The 21,729-nt window shown below is 45.2% G+C and overlaps 1 protein-coding gene across 1 annotated transcript; it reads right to left on the minus strand.

Moving 5' to 3' along the window:
- Positions 1–294: 294 nt before the first annotated feature.
- Positions 295–1,143, minus strand: LOC118795218 (myeloid-associated differentiation marker homolog). Its single transcript, XM_036553618.1, has one exon. It carries the CDS (start codon positions 1,141–1,143, stop codon positions 295–297), a length of 849 nt encoding a protein of 282 aa, XP_036409511.1.
- Positions 1,144–21,729: the final 20,586 nt, after the last annotated feature.

Here is a 21,729-nt window from a genome sequence, read left to right on the forward strand (position 1 = left end):
ATAATCATCAGTCAATGAAACATAATGGAATGGATACAGTTAACAAAATGATTTGAGACTATTCCAGACTAATCAGCAATATAATGATATATTTATATGTGTATATACATAGAGAGAGAGCCGTGTGGGTTCTTTATAAACGCCACTGTATCTTACAGTCTTTTTCAGCTGCAGAATAAATAACTAACGATCCGTCGTTATCGCCTTGACTCTCAGCCTCTCTGGACAAACTCTGTTCAGACCTGGCCGAGCAGCCAGCACGTCCCGGGCGAGGGTGCATGGGTGTGGCAGGGCCTAGGCTGGGGAAACGAGGAAGACCAGGCGCACAGAGTAGACGGTGTCCACGATGTAGACGATGAGGTTCACGCAGGTCATGAAGGACACCACCACCAGGCTGTCCCAGGGGCAGTGGTTACACCCGTTGGGTCTGGGGTTGTTCTGGAAGGCATAGATGGGCCAGACGACCACGGCCGTCATGTACATCATGACGGCCAGGATGTTGTAGCAGGTCAGCACCTTGTCGAAGGGGAAAGGGAAGAGCGAGAGCAGCTGGCAGATGGTGAAGAGGATGATGAGGAGGGCGAAGATGAAGCAGAGGGAGTAGACGGCCACGCACCACTGCAGACCCGGGAAGCGGGGGTACCGGCCGGAGTCCAGGGAGATGAAGATGATGCAGGCCACAAAGGCCTCCAGCACCTTCAGTAGGCCGGGCACGGTGGACAGGAAGCCGCTGATCTCACCCGGCCGCGCCCGGGTCAGCCCCACCTCCACGGCGTAGGCCACGAAGCACAGGCAGGACATGGCGGTGGCGGCGATCGGCCGCGAGCAGGTGGAGCAGGTGAAGAAGGTGGGGTAGATGACGGAGGCGGCCAGCACCATGAGGGTGGCCAGCATGGCGAATGCGGTGGTGAAGTCGTCCCAGGAGATGGGCACCTTGGCATTGAGGCGGGTGAACTCCATGATCAGGATCAGCAGGGTCATGAAGCAGCAGAAGCACCAGGTGAACATGCACCATGCCCAGTAGGACGAGCTGTTGTGGCCCACCGACGCCACCAGGCTGAAGGAGATGCAGGAGAGGATCACCTCTAGCATCCGCACGATGCCCACCGGCACCGTCAGCGTCCGCACGTCCAGGGTAACCATGGCGATCTGCCTCTGTAGCAGGCGTCTCTGTCAAGTCCCGTCTCCGCTCTCTCGATCTCTCTCGCCGCTTCCTTTCGCCCCACGGTCTCTCTCAGAACTTTCTCCGTCTGCTTCTGTTCGCTCTTTTAACCTTTCAAACTCACGCACGGTCCCAGCTATCTCTTCAAAAGCTCTCTCTCTCACTCTTTCTATACTTTGTTCTCTCTCTCTCTCTCTCTCTCTCTCTCTCTCTCTCTCTCTCTCTCTCACTCTTTCTCTCTCTCTCTCTCTCTCCTGCTCTGTGGTAGTTCTTCTCCTCTCTTTGTGGCTGTTTGGTTGTACCACGGCAACGCCAGAGCTTGTTCTGAGAGGAACGGGGGAATTCGGAGAAAGGTGCGACTCACCTGGCCGCTCCCTCTTCCTCTTTATCTGAGGCCCTTCCTCAAAAAGCCAGCGGGCGTGCCTTCGAGCGTGTCCCCGAGCGTGCGTCCGTCTGTACGTGCTCGTGTGTGAGAGCATCTGTGTAGGTATGGGAAACAAGGCTTCCTTGTTGTAGGAAAACATGCTCCTCCTACCTCTGCTTATCTGCTGGGTTTATGACCAACAGTTACTCATTCATTACACCACCTCTATTTTATCGAGCTCCACCTCGTCTGCTCACACCACACATCTACTCTGGTCTTAAACGGAACCCCCGCATCCCAGAATTACCAGATGTCACTCTGTGTCCAGTTCTCGACCTCTGGATGGCAAACGCAGAGCGAATCGAACCAGGATGATGTGCTGACCAATCATGGTCATGCCTCTTTGATAAGCATGGGGAAGACAGGGAGGGAGAGAGGGAAAAAATGAAAGCAATGAAAGGAAAGGGTTAATTAACTTATCACTTACATGTACAGAAATACATGTACAGCCCCTTTTTTATGATCTCCATATACTAATGTCTCTGTTACCACCATTGTGTATGTGTGTTACTGTATTACTACGCCTGATTAGCTCTAGGTGGTTGGTAAATACACTCCACAGCCTCTGGTTCTGCACCGCTCTTTCCATCACACCCTCTGCAACACATTCTACACCACCCTGATTACTGAATGCAACACTCTGCCCTCCCCTTCCCCATCCATCACAACATTACATTCATCATTATTTTTGAGAGAGACAGACAGAGACAGACAGACAGAGAGGCAAGAGAGAGAGAGAGAAAGAGCAAGAGACAGAAGGAGGGAAAAGAACCTTGAACCCAGGTACAGAGCCTCATTGCAGACTTCCCCACCCTTCTTTCCTTTCCCTCTCTCTCTCTCTCTTCCTCTGTCTCTCTTTTTCTCTCCCCCACTCAAGATAAACTCCCTTTGTTTTTAGCGCAGGAGGAGTTAATTTTTAATCGTTGAAAACGTGTAGGGGGGTCATAGCTGTATATTTTCTGTTGATAGTGAGGAATGCGTGAACAGTTGGGAATGGATTATGTTCAATCAATGGCAAAAGTTTTTTTTTTTTTCAAAAATGTTTTGTCAAAAATGGTGTCACACCGTTCCTGCCACAGAATGGGCGATTGCAGTCCTGGCCTTGGGCTTGTGTGTATTAGTGAGTACAGACACACATGAATCTGAAAAATAAAATTTACCAACTGGATACATCATGCTGGGAGTCAATAGCAAGGTGACACGTTGCTCCATTACTGCCCTGTGGCCTTGCACAGAGATACTGACTGGGGCTCTGCTTGGTTACCACCGAGAGGCCCCCAAACAGAGGTGCTTTCTGTCATTCTGTCCTTCATGGAACATTGTGAACATTTTTCTCGGGAGCACCTGAAACCGGAGCATTTTTGGGGGTCGTGGCCTTCGCCTTCTTGGGCCTGTCGAACGTGACTCCCGCTATGCTGGCTGTCATGGTGGTGACCAGCGCTGATGTAAGACCAATTTAGTATCAGTTCCGGATCATCAAAACCTAACATACTTACTCCAGAGGGTGTTGACCATGCTATACCCTGCACTATTTTGTTGTGGGAGTGCGTGGCAGAGAGATGTAACGGTAAAGAGCGGGGCGTATAACCACAAGGATGTTGGTTCAATTCCCTGCTATGGCACTGCTGTTGTATGCTTGGGCAAGACACTTAACCCACAATGGCCTCAATAAATATACAGCTGTATAAATGGATAAAAGTGTAACCTAAATGTAACCTAAAAGTCACTCTGGACAAGAGTGTATGCTAAACGACAATAATGTAATATAATAGATGCGAGTCAACGTCCTGTGAGTACATTTCTATGTATAGCCTTCATATCCATAGTTTTATCAAATTTCAAATTTTCTTTTTCATTAGCTGCTATATCATGAGAGGTTGGCAGGCTTACATATTATTCACATTACTCAGTGTAGTATCAATTGGATCCATTATTTCTTAAACTTCTTCTCACTGAACAGTGCTTCAGGATCCACTAAGGAAGGTGTATGAACACAATCCATTATCATTAGTATTACCTCAAGAAGAGGTAATAAAGCATGTGGCATCCGAAATGATTTTTTGCTTCAATCCTCGCCCTCACCTTTTGGGTCACTCTTAGATTGCCTACTCAAGTACTCAAGGAAAAAAAAGAACAAAAGAACATGAAATGTCCAGCGATCTGTCAGACACTAATGATGACAGAGGGAGACAGGGTGGTCATACTCAGAGTGTCACACACAGGCGGCAATGTAGCATAGTGATAAGGCCCAGGGCTTGTAGCCGAAAGGCTGCCGGTTCGATTCCCCGCCGAGGTGCTGCTGCTGCACCCTTGGGCAAGGTACCTAACTGAGCCGCAGTGGGACTGCTCCTCTTTCGGCCTGCAGAATGGGACCCATAATTGAGCAAAGTGAGGGCTGGAGAAGGCACTTCCACCAGTAGAGAGCAGCTAAAGCCAGGCATGGAGCTTTAGAGCCCAGCGAAAGCCAAGTGAAGACCAGCCAGTTAATATCCAGCTGTATAAATGGATAGCGTGTAAAAATTGTAACCTATGTATGTTGCTCTGGGTAAGAGCAGCATGCTAAATGACAAATGACACGGCTGTCCTGCTATCCTGGCATACTGGAGCTGAGAGAAGGGAGCACAAACAGAGAAGCTCGACAGAGGTCTCTGATGGGCTTCTCTGGGCTCCAATGAGCTTCACAGAGGCCTGAAACTCTTTGGCAACGTTCATCATGTTCCTGAAGGCTTCAACAGGCCCTGATTCTTGTCGCCCATCTTTGGGCTGCTGGTCTCTGATGGACTTTGGTGGACCTTGCTGTGCTCTGATGCCCCACACTGGTGTCCTCTGGGCCCTGATGCTCTCTGCCCAAAATGGCTGGTCTTCACTTGGCTTTCGCTGGGCTCTAAAGCTCCATGCCTGGATTTAGCTGCTTACTGGTGGAAGTGCCTTCTCCAGCCCTCACTTTGCTCAATTATGGGTCCCATTCTGCAGGCCGAAAGAGGAGCAGTCCCACTGCGGCTCAGTCACCATCCGAACAAGCGGTCAGGATCCAGGCAGATGGCTTGCACCAGACATATCTGTCTCTCCCTTGCCTGCCACGTCATCTAATAATCCCATAATCCTTTGGTGGGGGGGTGGGGGGGGGACAGAAGAGAATGATGGATGGTGGGCAGTTTCCAATAGCACCAAAATTCAATTAAGTCATGACGAGTGCTGGTTGTTTACGACATTGGAGAGAGGTTCAGCGAGAAAAAAGTGACTCTGCTTTCCTGTAAAAGTAACCCCACACGAGTGGGTGATTCGGTCCTTGAATTAGCGTTACTTATTTTTATTTATTCTTCAAAAATGAAAAATAAAAACCTGAAATGTGTAGCCACCTGACGTTAATAATAGAACACACAAGCCTGCCTCCCCCTCTCAGAGCCCCCCCCCCCCCCCAAGGTGTATGATCCCACATCCCACAGAATGGACCTGGAGGAAAGACAGGTGAGGAAACTCTTACACAAGAACACCACAGACAGTTAAGGCTCACAGTATATCTCTCAACCCAATTATGAAGTGCTTGCTCAGTCCAGCGGTCCCGAAGCACTCTCATTACCAGTATCTGTTGAAAAACAACATTTTTCAGAAAGTTTTCGTCTTGAGCGTTCTCTTCCCGGAAGGAGGGGAGATACAACTCCGAAAACTTCTGATAAATCCCTCTGAAACCTCAGTGCTGAAATAATCACACACACACACACACACACACACACACACACACACACACACACACACACACACACAAACACACATGCACACAAAAAAAAAAACAGTTTTGTTCTCACATATTCAGTTGTGCAAAATGCAAATCACTACAAATGAAGTCTGCCAGGGAGGGGGGCGGGGGGGGTGCATGACATCAGATATAATGTGACAGTCTTTGTTAGTCAGGGAGGCTTCACCACCTCCACAATAATGACATTGAGGTAAGAAGGGTTCTGAAAACATATACAAATCAGCTATAGCTTGTAAATAGGCATTGGGACAATTTAAAAATGACGAAATCTCCACAGGGGCAGTGCATCTCAGTGTTCACTCTCAGGCACCATTTTCTCATACACCGCACCCATTTGGCATACGCTCTTACAGCGTCATCACATGATCACAGGCAGCGTCTCTCACGGTGAAGGTCTGAAAATTCCCTTACTTGGTTGCGCATGATGTCTTTCAATAGATTTTAAGCGAAGGTCATTCAAGCGTAAGGAATGTAAAGTCATTGCAGGTCATTCCCTGGTCCAAGGAACCATTCAAACTTTTCGGGCTCTGACATTTACTCTCTGAATTCCAACTGGCATTGAACAAACATGCATAAACTATTATTATTATTCGGAATCAGAAAATTATTTATGTTGGTTGCATTGAATATTAGCATCACTGGCAATAAAAAAAATGAATGGGGATGTTATTCTTTACTGTTTAAATGAAAATGTACTTTCTGTGCAGAAATTGTTTAAATGTTTGTGTATATACCAGAAACTATGAATTACAGAATAAGAATAGAATTCCCAGGCATTCCATCTCCACAAAGTTCAGCTTCACTGCAATTTGGTCTGGGGGTCTCAAAGTAACACAGCCTGGATTGGAACCTGGAGTTCCAGTGTCCTCGTGTAAACTTCCTGTTGTATTGTATTCCCAGTATTGGCAGATTACCATGCTGCCTCTGTGTTCTGAAGCCCAGCTGAAGCACATCAGCATATCATCACATACTTTCATTGCAGGATTTTATTGCTGATGCAATGTGGTTCTTCCATGGCTCTGTAACTTTTCCCTGTGTGGTGTGGAGCCAGGCAAACAAGATAATGTGAGCCCATCTACACTTTTTTGCCTAAATGAGTGTTTTTTACCATGTTTCCTTTTTTAGACTGGATGTTTTTAATCTGTTATCCTTTGTTTCATTTTTAAAATCTGAAAAAAAACTGTCTGCCTTAATGGGACAAGGACAGCAGGACTGTGTGGTAATTGACTCTGACTCTAATTCTGATTCAGATCCTGACCCCGATCTTCAGTCTGATTCTGTGTGCTTCTTGTGATGGAACAGCCCATTAGTTGGCCCTGCATAATGGCACTCAACACCATGTCATCACTAATGCATGTGCTCCTAATTTGTAGTTCATTCTGTCAAAGAGCAGCTGGCAAAAAAAGCACATACAACTGAAGGGCCACAGGGATTTGTGGCCACCCTGGGGAGACAGAGATGGCCAAAAAACTGTCTGCTGCCTTTGCAAGGCACAGAGCCTTTAAAAAACTATTCTGGCAAAATAATTCCCAATTCAAACATTTGCACATCAGTGATGTGGTGCTTGGGGAACAATATCCACCTGCAGTGTGCTATGGTGCAAAGGGCTGTAGGTTCATATCTGGGGGACTGCTGTTTCATACCAGAGCAAGACACTCTTCCTCAAACCACTTCACATAAATTACCAGTTATTGCACATGCATAATATTTCAACTGTAAGCTTCCCTGGAAGTGCACCTTCTGCAAAGAAAATTAATAATGTAATGTAATATGCATGGGTATTAGGGACAAGGGACTGATATGGGACAGTTGTGGCTTCTATGGAATTACTTTAGAAAGATTACTTCAGGGCTCTCTGTTGGATGCCAGCATCAAAGTTAAACAGTGATGACAGAGCAATTTTCTTACAGAAACAAAAAGTAAAGACCTTATACTCTGCTCTGTAAATGGATGAAAACTCATGGCCAGAGACATGACCAACATTCATAAAAGCAGGCACACTGAATCTTGGGGTGACTATACACACACACAGGCAAGGACTCAGGCGCTGGACCATGAGACCTCCAGATTCCAAGTGCCTTTATAAGGACACCGGGCAGAAATCGTGACCAAAAAACAGGCAGGGTAGAGACCAGGCAGGCAGTATGAATGCAGTCAGGAATCAAAGCCGGGGACAGGCAGGGTCAAACCAGGTAGTCAGGAAGATCAGGTGAACAAGGCAGGGCAGCAGGCAGGAGCAAAGTCGAAGCGCAGGCAGGGTCAGTTCGGAGACCAGCAATCAGGAAGAAACCACAGCAGGACCAAGACAGGTACAATCACACTGCAACAAACTGGCAACAAGACAGAGACAAGCAGGGTAGATATAGGGCTGAGCTGATGAGGTGATGGGAAGCAGGTGTGTAGGCAGGCAGGTGGCGATGATCGGGTGGGCGGAGACAGGGCGGAGAGCGGGGCAGGGCTAGAACACAAGGAAAACAAAAGCACATGGACAGGGAAAAACAAAAACACAACAGCTAGGGGGCGGGAGCACTGACACACACACGCATGCACACACACATGCACACACACACGCATGCACACACACACATGCACACACACATGCATGCACACACACACATGCACACACACGCTTGCACACACACACATGCACACACACACGCATGCACACACACACATGCATGCTCACCTACCCAAAACACAACACACACACCCCCACCCCCCACCTCCAACCACGATGCACAAAAACATGCACACATGCAAAAAACAACCTGTGCAAGACTGCAGAAGAAAATTTTGAAGTCTTTATGCTTTTGATAATCAAAAACCAGTTGCCCTGTCTCTACCTGTATCAGTTTTCCCTGAGGCCACTGCCTTTCCTCTTTTCGAAGCCTGTCTCTATGACAAAACGCTGCTCAATGAGCCCGTAAGTTTCCAGCGTTTCTCAAAGATGTTTTATTTTTCACAGTGAACTGGTAACCCGCCAAAGTGTAATGTTTTGTAAGTAGCAACCAGGATTGCTTTTAGTTTTTGGGTGATATAATTTAAGCAATGTAGTGTGCCTTATATTTTTATCCTGAATAAAAGTGAATATTGGCCGAATTGAGCCTTACATGTATTATTGGGTCTTTAATAATAATTAGTGCATATAAAATGAACTGGATGCCAGCAGAACACAGATTCCATATATGATATATATCATAATTGTCATAAGTTGTGATAGCTGTGACCCATACATAAATAACAGCTCTCTAGATGTTTTCTGGTGGTCCGTAGGGAAACAGTAACGAAGTAAGCGTTACTACACTAAACAGCAGCTGTGCATACTTTGAACCCCAGACTGAGGACTGAGGGGTGAAGCATGTGATCGCAGACCCATCGCCACTGCTGCAAACCCTCGTGGTGTGGTCCGTCAGTGACAGCGCACCGTGGCGCTCCGGCGTGTGACTGAGCGTCAGTGTGAGTGCAGTGAACAGCAGCAACGGCCTGTGAAATCCACCCCTATCCCGAGGAGGGCCGATAAACACCTCTCCTCTTGCAGGTAATTAGCACTGAGCTGGCAGGCAGTTAAGTATTCCCTCACAATCACTTGTAATTTGGTGGAGATGAGAAGTGTGTGTGTGTGTGTGTGTGTGTGTGTGTGTGTGAGAGAGAGAGAGAGACAAAGAGAGAGAGAGAGAGAGAGAGGGAGAAAGATAGTTCCATCAAAATAACAGATTCAGACAAAGTCATTTCTCACTGTTTTCCCCATTAGTGCACAATAAGCAAATTATGGGTGTGTGGGTGGGGGCCAATTTTGGGAGGCACAGAGCCCAGGGGGGCTGCTATTTTCAGTTGATTATTTCCTCATCCAGTCAGGTTAACTGAGGTTGAAATGGGAGGGTCTCTGCTGAGCCAAGTCTGAAATCATTACGCACATTCTGTGCTTGCAGTAATGGAGGCTCCGACCTGGAGATGGTACATGGAGGAGGAAAGAAAAGAACAGAAACAGGCCTGGCTTAGACTGTTCAACATAGTGTGTGTGTGTGTATATGTATGTGTGTGTGTGTGTAGGTGTGTGTGTGTGTGTGTGTGTGTGTGTGTGTGTGTGTGTGTGTTTGTGTCTGTGTGGGTCACTTATTATTCTATATTCACAGTAGACAGAGAGGAATCAAGGCAGAAGCAGAGAGAGAGGGAGAGAGAGAGAGAGCTGGGGATAAGGGGAATACAACAAAGTGAAGAGCTTAAAAGCAAGAGATGAAGCTAAAATGAGAAATGAGCTGAGTGAGGGAGGAGAGAAAGACGATAAGGGTTTGCAAGCAGCAAACGCTCTCTCTTTCCTCCAGATGATGCTTCCTGTAAGGGGGGCCTTATGCCTCACAGAGGAATTACTAGCATGGGGACAGAAGCGCTTACCTCTCAAAGGGCTGAGTCACACAGTCTGGCATCCCGTCCCAAAACCTGGCCCCTAAATGTCAGCACACGGTACTGAGGAGGCACACTGAAGGCAGGAAAGTGTTTGAAGGTTGGGCGATGTGTCAGACAAGTCAGGGGTCTCTTCCTGTCACTCTCCTGTGATCCTAATTTCCTCTAACCCTAATGTCCTGTTTATCTGTTACCCTGTAGCCTCTAATACTGATGTCCTGTTTGTGTGTGACCCTGTGTCCTCTAACTTTGATGTCCTGTCCATCGGTGAGAGTTTGTTCTCTAACCCTAATGTCCTGTCCATCGCTGAGAGTTTGTGCTCTAACCCTAATGTCCTGTTCACATGTCACCTTGTTTACTCTGATGTCTTGTACACTTCTGTTTCCTGTGACCCCAGTGTCACATTTTATTTCCTACAGCACTTCTACCAAAGAAGTCCTCACAGACATCTCACAAAGGACGAAGATGTAACAGAGAGTAAGTTTTTACTTTCACACCATCGGCTGAAAGAAAGCTGCCTGTAACGTCTTTACTGAAAGTTTATTTTTGACAGAATTTTTGTTGGCTGCTGAGGAGTCTGTGTGTGTGTGTGTGTGTGTGTTATGAAGAGGAAGGAATAGGCTGATGTGCGTGTGATCTGCAATGACAGAAATACAGACATGCAGAAGAGAGATACAGTATTTGTTTGCCTGCAGAGAAGAGAACTGAGACCTGTATCACTCCTTGTCAGTTGTGCTCTTTTTGTCTGCAATGAAAAAAGAGCAAAACAGACAAAAAAAGAATGATTCTGACAACAAACCAACAAAACAGCAAGAGCAATGATATTTAAAAAAAACAACATGTTCAAGCACTGTTTTGTGCACAAAAGTGCACTGATACAACACCGTCAAGCTAGTGAGGCATTGTAACCCCAATGCCCATGCATTATTTTCCCCCAGGTGCCCCCCCTTTCCCCACCCAGCCGCCCCACCTGTGTGAAGCTCACAGGGCGAAGCCACCCTCTTCTGGATTTTGGTCCCCCTTCATGCCTCAGGGCCTGAGAGGGGGACAGAGGGCATCCTGGCCTTTCAAGGCGAATTTCTCCTTCTCCAACCTGATGCTGATTTCAGCTCCTTGTAGGCAAACGAATGTCTCTCATATCCTTCTCATTGGGGATAAAAATCACAAGCTTCCAGCCCATCACTCCCCACTCCCAACCACACATACGCACACACACACACACACACAAACACACACACACACACACAAAGGCAAAAAATAAATGTGGAGCAGAGACTTTAGAGATGAGTTTATCTCTACCAGTGAAGTGTAGAGCCGGGTGGTGGAGGACTGGAGGTAGCCGTTCCCAGGAAAACGCATTACACTCCATCACAGGTAAAAAAAAGTAAGTGTGTCATCTGTATTCCAGATCGGAGAGGCCATTTCTGTCTTAAAGCTCAATGACTAAGCAGAGGAGCCGAGGAGAGCTGAGCCTTAAGGAGTGAGACGAACTCAAAGCTCTCACGGCTGTGTTTGTACAAAAGCGAAGACGCAAACGCCGCCTATGACTGCACTAATGTGGGATGCTCACTTTCTGCATTGATGATCACTGATAGGAAGTCAGTAACTTGACCTTTGAATGTATGGTGATGTTTCTGCTCCCTGGTTAGGCCGCAGGGCCTCCCCAATGCCTTGCGTTTTGCTTGTCCAAGGTCGTTTCTATGGAAAAGGCCTCTGGGAAATGAGTGGGCAATCTACCACTTTTCCCCTTTAATAGTAAAGTTTCCTTTTCCAGTAACTCGGGAAAATAAACCCCGTTCACACAGAACGAACTTTGTTTGAACCCCAAAGGAATCCGTTGACTTTTTTACTCACCTACGTAAGTGCAGTCCTGTGTGAATTTGACGGTCATGAACACTTCCTGACAATACCCCAGAGTGCTTAACATTCGTTTCACAAAACCCCACTGCGGCCTTTCATTGTTTCCCATAATGCATGGCAATGCCTCAAACATCCTTCTGAAGCAGTTTTCTCAGAAATTTCCACTTGTTCAAAGTAAAAACCAGTAAAACCAGTTATTTTTATGTAAACCATTTAACGGTTTGGGAAACAGTGCATCTAAAATAAACAGTACAATAACTCTCAGATTTCATAGACCAAAATCGGGCTCCCAAGTGGCAAAGTCTGCAAGGTGCTCATCCTGAGTGCAGGCTGAGCCCTAAGGGCCATGTACGAAACCATACAGCTACAATGACAGGGACCCCTTTACAGCAGAAGTAACTGTCTTTGTCCCCCTGGGGATAACAGTGGGGAGGCCATCCGGAGTTCACTCTCTCACATTGCTCTCCAGCACCCAACAAATTGCTCAGATGAAGTCAGTAGAGCAGCATCTATCCTCCAATGAGCCCACATGGCTTAAAGGTCCATCCAGGTGTGGATGTCTAATTAGTCAGTAGGGTTGTGGCTGTCAGGTGAAATTACCTGGCACTGTTAGGAAAATATGTCCTGTGTGTTCAGCTGTGGAGCTCCACCTGCACTCCGGATAAGTGCCTTACCAGCTGAGCCACTCTGTAGCCCCTCTTTCAAAGTGCAGGACTAAGCTGGCCCTGATCGTGACCGCTACGGCTGTGCAGTAACTACAACCTAAACCTAAGGCAACAGTGGCGAGGAAAAACTCCCTAATTAACAGGAAGAAAGAACCTGCAGACATCAGTAGCCACCACCCCCCCCCCCCCCCCCCAACATAGGCATACAGCTCCATTTTTCTGCATAAGGCCTCTTCCAAAACCACCCACCCCTCCCCTGACAAATAACTCCATTCTTTTTAAAAAAAAAAAAAAAGAAAAAAAGTGAAGAGTTCCGAAAGAACTTTCCGAATGCGAAGCTGCCACATCGATTTTCGTTGTTACGGAGACCTAAATAAATTGTCCCCACCATGTCTCCCGTTGCTGATGATGAATGCTGTTTCACTTGAATTTATTTATTCCCCGTTTTCCCAAGCGCCCTCGATTACTCACAAAACGGGTGGGCTCCTGGGTGACACACAAGAAAATGCCTTTTTAAAGCGATTGCTCAAACTTGCAGGCAATGTGGGGGGTGGAAGAGACTCATGGTGGAGGTGTACCTGGCATTTAAGTTCCTGCCTTCTCACCTCAGCCACCAGCTTTTCGTCGACTGGACATTTTGTCTCCGCTTTTTTTTTTTTTGGTTTAGTGCTGAGTCCTTTGTGACGTGTCAGAAGGGAGATCATCGTGGGCTCTCTGTCTGCCGTCACACAGTAGTCATCTTCGGCAGTGAGTCACAAAACCGAAACGCCACTCAGACATTCATCACCGGAGTTCTCTTAAGCAAGACTTGTTTAAGCACGAGGGGTTAACGGGTGGGGGCACCACATCTCCAGATATAGGTGATTTTTTTTTTTCAATGTGACTGAACTCCAGGGTTGGAGAACATTGCTGCACACTAAGTCCAGTCTCACAGTGTGCTGGTCCGGAAACACAGCGGAGAAGGATCTGGATGATGGTACTTTTTTTTGGGAAGGACTCCCTCCCTCAGAGAGATTGAGAGAGGCAGAAAGGGAGAGAGAGATTGAGAGAGAAAAAGAGAGCGCTGTCAGCCACCCCCACTTCCATTTCACATGTGTTCGCCACGGTCCCCTTAGAATGACAATTTCTTAGAATGACAGATTCAGCAACTCCTACCTCCCCTGTCAACGTTCCTCTCCATCATCTGTAAGTGCGGCTGTAATCACCAGGCTCTGATTTCGAATCACCCAAGGGCTGCTCAGAGACACAAAGCAGAAGACATTTTCGCTGTACATAGCACACGCCATGAATTACCACCTGTACAAATGAGAACAGAACCGTGGGCACATGCATCTGTCAGAGAGACTCTGGGGGTGTCTATAATGGGAACAAAAAAAAAAAAAAATCCAAACACCAAAAAAAAAAAGGAAAAAGGAAGAAATAATGTGATGGGGGGTAAAGAGGACAGTGCCATTACAATGGAATAATTCATTATTAATGGAATTGTTTTTATCAAGGAGGGTCATGCACTGAGCAAACTGAATTTGGTAATCGATTCCAGGCTAATTTTCCACTGTCCACATAAGAGGAGGACAACTGATCTGTGATCGCACTGGATAATGGCCAGCTCCTCTGTGTTTATACCCAGCCGTGGCAACTGCCCACCGGAGCCACCGAGCTCCCGTCCATGGGCTGGCAGCGCTGGAAATAACATTTATTTGATTTGCACCCTCACTTGGAAGCAATGCAGATAAGGGGGGACCGGCATTGCATTGCACAGAGTCGACGCGCACTTCTCTGGTCTGGGAAATAGAGTGACGCACCGGCCAGACTTTGATAATGCAAATATGCGAGCAATGACTGTAATATCGGAGGTTATAATGGAGGCCTCCTGATGGGAGCTGAATTGATGAGCCCTTCTCGATATATCCTTTTCCTTCCATGCCTCATATTACGCCAGGGGGGGGACTGCGAAGCGAAAAGATAAATCTAATGGATTTGCTTTTCGCTGCTCTTGCATCTTTGCAAACAGCTGTTGGAGTTTAAGAGTGGTTGAGGCCCACTCTTTCACCTCACGTCACCCCCCACCCCCCATTGCGCAGTGTAGTGTATTACCGCTCAGTTATTCATTGGCTCCGCACAAACCCATATCCAACAACAAATTTCTGCAGAGCCAGGTTGGGGGAACGTTCTAGACAGCCTGCCTGAGGAGGGTTGACTTCCGCAACCAGCTGCTTCTCTCCACATCACTGAAGATAATCTTCATCACTATGAGGGCAGGCAGTTTCCATCCCACACTTTGAGTGATGGCAATTTTTTTAAAAAAATTTTCTACAGGAGTGCCACAAGTAAAATAGCTTGGGCAAAAGCATGTATCCCCCGGGATTTAATACAGCTGCCTTTTAGAGCAGTGCATTAACCTGTTCCTTCAGTCTGTGCCCCCCCCCCCCCCCCCCCCCCGCAGGAGACGGCAGCCATGCACATCTCTCCGGGGGGGTTTGAGACTGCAGGTGTTAATGTGGCTGTTGGTGGGGTGGGGAGGCTATGTATGTGCGCACATTGTGTTCATCTGAAGCCAGAGACCTCCTATGGAAATCCAAGTGTCCACTGGCCCTGCACATGACCCTGAAAAGGAAAATTCCCAATGTGTCGCTCCGCAAAGGGCTGATTGTTGCCAGAAATCAATTCCAGGCCGACTGCACGCTGCACCATTGGCTGCCGGAATACAAACGCGCAGAGACAGGGTGAAAGATATACGAGGCGGTGAGGGATGAGAGATGAATGAGAGGAGGGGTCTGTGGGAAAAGGCACAGAGGAAGACTCCCCTGTAGCTTAAAGGTGAGGGCTCTCGCCTTGAGCACAAGCTGAGCTCTACAGCCCCGGGTTCGGTCCCAGTGGGTGTTCGTGTTGTCATCATGCTTGTGTGTCATGACCATTGATGAGCAGTTTTTCCTCTTATCTCACATTTCTCATGAACTTGCCGTCTTGTATCTGCAAATCTTCATGAAGTCACGATGACTATCATATGAAACAATGATTTCAGATCACAATTCATTTTGTGTCTGCTCCCTTCTGAGGACCTGGATGAGACAGAACTGGAATTACACGGATTTAGACAAACGTCATGTTATTCTCCAAAGGAATATGAATGTAAAATGCAGCAAACTACCACAGAGCAAGAGACCTGATGTAAAACTCCTACAGTGGAGAAATATACCTCCTACAAAGTGAAGTTTTCATATGGTTTCTGTTCAGACAACACATATTCCTTTAGAATACACCTTTTCTGAGGACTACATCGAACACAAGACATTAGCACAGTTAACCCTAACCCTAAATTTATACAGGCAATTAAGATGAAGTATTTCACTCAAGGGCACTACAGCAGACTGGAAGTTGAAACAAGGACCCTCAGTATGGCGTCAGATTTATGTCAAAAGTCGCGAGCGCGTATGCCCTCCAGCGCTCACCAAGCAGAAATTCTCTCGCGCGTGGTGGCTGCTTTGTGCGCGAGGGTGTTTTATGAATGTTTTATGAGAATGTTTAATGCGCTCGCAACTTTTGACATAAATCTAACGCCATATAAATCTGACGCCATACTGAGGGTCCACACTCTAGCACTGTATGGACAACTCCACATGTGGGATGTAGTTGTTTCATTTATGAAACCTCAGTGTTGTTGCCTGTGATCTAGGACAGGTCAGTGGAGTCAAAGAACAGTTTCCGGTCAAACTGATGTGAATTTCTCTACTTCATTACAACGATTTCCAAGGAAACTGCTGAAATTGGTTCGATCTGGAGAAAAAGGGAAGATGTGAATTTTTTTTTTTCATATATCACCCCAATGTTTTGAGTTCTATAATACCCTGGGCAACTGCAGGGCTTTAAGAGGGATTTGATTTCCTGTAGTGAGTAATATTGAAATTGCTGTAAAGCCGTGAACCGCGGAGCATCTCTGTATTGAAGGGGGAGTGGGGCGCGGTGAACCCTGGCATGCGCTGAGCTTTCATGTTGTGATCTCTGACTCACTAACTTGCACCAATAATCATGATTTGCTGCGGAAAGCCAAGTCGTCTGATAGCTACAAGTCAATTATGGCCAGCAAAATGGAATCTTTACGCATATAGCACCCAAATAGAAATAGAATTGCATTTGATTCTGAAGAAAAATGACAGAATACCAATTGCACATCATTAATAACGAAAACATCAATTACAGACATTAAATGACAGCGGAATAATTCACATGACAGCAGAGCAAGTACATTGAACCTGCTTAATCTAAGGTTTCACATTCAGGTGAACCTATTTTTTATTGTCTTTGTACGATGTTCCACATTTTAAAGCGTTACCTGTAGCGAACAGTCTTAAAATTAAAACCTAGGAATTTATCATTATTTTCTTATAATCCTCATTATAATCTCATTTAACCCTGTCTTTTGGTGATGCATCAAATCATTTAATGTAAAAAATTTAAGATAATGTCAATGCTTTTTAAGGTTACTGATTGCTTTATGGTTTAGGCTATTACATTAAACGTACAGTTAAAAGCAACAAACCGTCTAATCAAAAACGTGTGCATTTGTACAACACCCGTGCAAATTTTCAAATAGTGTTCTCTTGGACAAAAGCCACGTGTGACAGCGAAAAATGATTGTTCGCAATTCTTGTAAAAAGCTTCACGACACCGTATGCGAAGCCTTGCAGCAGTAATGGGAGTCATTTGAAAGCAATTTTCTTACTCCGTGGCTGTTGCTCAATTGCTATTATTTTCGGCATTTCAATAAAAAAGGCAAGCAACATGCAGTTACTTTCCAAGAATCAAACTAGTCTGTTCATCTGTTCTACGAAAACTCTGCTTTGCGCTTCACGGGCGGGGGTTTTAATTTACGATGGCATGGAACATTCTTCCGAAACATGCCGCATGTTCTCGGGCAAATATGTTACTTGTGTATGCTTGTGTTTATGGGGAGCTGAGCGCTGATTTATGAAAGTCGTAGAGTTGCACGTTGGCCCCATCAATCCGTCTTTTTGAAAGTCACAGGGGTCTCCTTTTTATTTTTGTTTTTCTTTTTTTTTCATATTGCGTCTGCGACCTGGAAAGTCCATGTTCCCCAATCAAAGCCGCATATGAAATTAAATACCCGGAGAATGAGGCGATCAAAATGAAATTATTGAGGCCATTGCGGAAAGCGTGGGAGACGAAGATACGTCGTTCTAATCTACGTGAAGTAGATGGGTCCGTGTTGGCTTTCTGCCTAATGTGTCATCATCAAACCCGAGCTAATGATAACGTTTAATGATCATTGGTGCCTTTCCCTCAGGTAGTCTTTGTGTGATGGACAAAAATAAATATCATCACTAAATCCCTCGTGACCTCATCTGCTCACCTGTAAACATAACCCCAGAGTTACCCTGATATTCTGCATCAAGCTGAGCCAATGCTGACCCTGCTCCTGTGGGTGACTTTTGGGAAAAAGGGTTGGTAGCCTCTGCAAGACACTCCATCTACCTCCATCCCATCCAATAACTTACAAGGTCACCCGAACCTCCTTTAGTTTCAGCTGGAGCTTGGACTGCACTTGTATGTGGGTTCTATCTACAGTATAAGAGATTTTCCACCCAGGCAAATGCAAAATCCTCAACTTAACCTTATAGGCAGCAATGTGGCATAGTGGTAAGGAGCAGAACATCTAACTGAAAGGTTGCTGGCTTGATTCCCTGCTGGGGCACTGCTATTGAACCTGGAATTGCCTTTAAAAATAAACAGCTTCATTAACAGTTTGCTGGACACTGCACCTTCGTTATATTCGCTCCTTTTTTGCTTAAGTTGTGGTGAGGTCGTGGTGACGTGTACTGACGCACTCATTCCATCCTTACCAGCTTCGGTTTCGTCTCTAATGATGTTTCCTAGGCCATTGGTCAAATGGGAGAATCGCTCGTTGTCCTACTTGTAGTAAAATAGCTCAGATTTTGCTCGTAACAAGTTTATACTTGTTACGAGCAATTTATATCATAAAATTACAGCGATGATAGATTACCTGTATTTTTTTCCAGAATTATTATGAGACTGTTGAAAGTTGTATGACATTGTTACCATTCGCTACTCCCGATGCTCTTGGGAGCACTTCGGCTTCTGAAGTTGTAGGTGTACGTGACTACGTCCTGTGGCAGAGAAAGGGAAACGCTGCCCTCCAGTGGGCACTTGTTTGAACGCATTTTGTCTTTCAGCTCTAACTTTTATGGAAGCCTGTTTCCGGCACTTAAAAGAAAAAAAAAGATCGGAACTCGTTATTTATATTTAGAGATATCATCTCGTTATTTACAGATAGTATCTCATTATTTTGAGATAGTATGTCATTATTTTGAGATATTATGTCGTTATTTTTGAGATATCATCTCGTTATTGTGACATAGTATCTCGTTATTTAGAGATACTATCTCGAAATATTGAGATAGTGTGTCGAAATATTGAGATAATATGTCGAAATAATAAGATACTATGTCCTTATTTTAAGATACTATCTCATTGTTTGGAGAGGCTACGCGCAACAGAGTTTAGTGTAAATGCCGGACCCATACTGTTTCTGATCTCTGGTGCCCGAACGACGCCACTTCAGCATCATCAGTGATGTTTTTCTGGCGTTCTTTCTAGGGTCCTGAGGCTTATTTTTATGTTATGTATGTCATCTGTAAGCCCTAGAATTTCACGATTTGTGAATATACGTCTAAAATAGCTTTCAATGATTGAATCCACTATTGTTCTAGAACTAATTGTTCACTAGTCTCCTCTACTGTTGACGACTGACCACCAGAGATCAGAAACATCTCAGTTTCGAATTAGCCTACTATCTCGAAATAATGAGATAATATCTCTAAATAATGAGATACTATCTGCAAATAACGAGATGATATCCCTAATTAACGAGTTCTGATCTGTTTTTTTTCCTTTTAGGTGGCGAAAATGGGCTTCCATACAACTCGCTTGTCTGGAGGAAAAAAGACTTTTTTAATTTGAAAAACATACACTGCATAAAAGCGCATACAGTAACATGATTATGTCCTGTGGTAGAGAAAGGGAAACGCTGCCCCCTTATGGGCACTTGTGCGAATACATTTTGCCTTTGATTTCGGCAAATTGACACTACGTAAAGCTACATACAGTGTCTAGTGCTTTGGTATATTTGCCTTTGATGTAAATACTTCATACTTCATTGAAACATTGTTTCTGAAATTAGACATCTGCTTATGCCTTAATAACAGTTAATGTCTGTCATTCATAGTTGATTTGAAAGCATGCATTTATGATTGGCACCAATGGCAAGGTACCGTAAAGTGTTGGCTAAAGACCAACGAGGACTCTATGCACAAAAAGGCAGTTAAATTTGAAAAGGAGAAATGAAAGACATTTTACTTATGAAATACCTTTTCTTTTCAATGCAAGTTTTTATTATTATTATTATTATTATTTTATTTTAGGTGGTAGTGTGCCATGTTATACAAATGAACAAGGTTACAAAACTGAAGTGCTTTTTAATGCGTGTCTTCATAATCAATTATGCATGTTAATTGTGAGACATAAAATAATCGCAAACAAAAATTAATCTGAGGGAATCAGGAGTCAGAAACACAGGAGTGTTCATAATGTCTGGCTTGCCTAACCCTGGTATAATGTGAATGCCAGGCTGGATTGTAAACGCAAGCTTACAAATGAACCCTGACAGGTGTTCACTTTCATTAAGTTAAGTTAGTTAAGAAAATATACATTTTGGGAGACACTTATTTTCTCAGATATAATTCTCATCCACAATTTATGGAACACAGAAGTAACGAATTTTGAGCCCATTAACAACCCTTTGCTCCTCCCACTCTTTGCTGATGTCACTCAGTATGAGATACACTCTGGAACGTGGGCAACGCGACAAGCCTGCATGAGCTGAAAGACCTCGTCTCGTCATTAAGCTTCTTATGTTCTTGTGTGTGGAGGAGTCCTTTGGCTACCCCCTCTTTTGGCAGCCAGACGGGGTCAGACAGTCAGTCCCTTTCCTGTTAACCCCCTGTGTTCCGTCTGCCCCTCTGCCCACAGCATCTCCGCAGGTGGGCGTGACTCCCCCTGAATTCCCCAGGTGCACACAACCACCCCAAAATATCTGAAAACTACTGAGTTACTCTGCAGAAAGAAAGACTGCACACTATTATTTAAGAAGATTTGTTGTTCACTTGCTGTCCATCGCAAATATGTGTATCAATATTATCCACTTGGGGGCAGCACAGTAAAAGAAGTAAAGAAGACAACGTTGAAATATTCTTTTCAAAACAAGTTTTTTTTCACACTGTGGGTGGAATAAATAAGTAGTTTTGTAGTTTGCAAAAAAAAAAATCACATAAATTCACATACCAGTGCGTCAATAAAGCCACATGGACAATGTTTTCGAACCTAACAAAAACATTTAAGCGGAAAATTACGGTCGAGGATATTGCCGTTGCAGTCTTACCCTGTGGCCGCACTTAATCTGTGGTTCACCGGCCTCAGGTCAATTCGTGACTGTTAAAATATAGGTTTTTTGATGCACTGCTTAAACCCGATATGAACAAAGACCTCAGATATACACCGGGCTTTTTCTCTATAGTTAACGTTAGAAATGAGTAAACAATGTTTAACATTAATTATCTTCTTTTCATAAAATACAGTATAATAGATTCTGTTCAGATTCAATAGAATAATGTATTAAAATTACTGTTTTATTATTTTTTCCAGTCACTTTCAAATCGTATACAATTTTTTATCGCGTGCACATGCAAGCACCTATAACACTTTATCATTTCATCAGTGGCAAAAAAAAGTTGGAGAGCTCTTTAACAATAGATTTACTCTGTCGTCGTCGTCGTCCCGTCCCCCCCCCCTTCCAACTTGCTCGCAGGTAGGCAAGGTGTTCACACCGGCGCGCCAGCCACCTGCTGTCACCTGCAGCCTACCTGGATCACGCGCCTCCCGACGCTCCAAGCTGTTGTCAGAGGCAACCTGCAATACACTGCAGAGAACACCAAGACACAACTCCATTGTCCGTACATTCCGTTACCCGTGGACGCGTCCTCTGTAATGACCGCGCTTTAATGCGACGCGTATGTTTTTGCCATTAAATGATGCGGTTGTTCAGGTAACTCGTCGCTAAAATAGCTAATGGAAGCATGCTTCTCCAGTCCTGTATCGGGCTGGGATCAAACGGTCTGTAGCCTAATGAATAGAATGGAAAGCGCGTACACTATGAACAGGAACGACTTTGCATGAATATCGGAGTACAGTCTTGTGTTAACGTGCAGTTCATTGCAGCATAAGCACGAAGTCGTCCGCCGCTATATTGACGAGAGCAGGAAGAGATCCGATACACGATAGCTGGCTCTGTGAACTTAGTCTGGCTTTTATCGCGGTTCCCTCATGTCACCGACACCTGTCTGACGTTGCATGAGCTCGGAGGAGAGGA

The sequence above is a fragment of the Megalops cyprinoides genome, chromosome 19, assembly GCF_013368585.1.
Source record: "Megalops cyprinoides isolate fMegCyp1 chromosome 19, fMegCyp1.pri, whole genome shotgun sequence".
NCBI lineage: Eukaryota > Metazoa > Chordata > Actinopteri > Elopiformes > Megalopidae > Megalops > Megalops cyprinoides.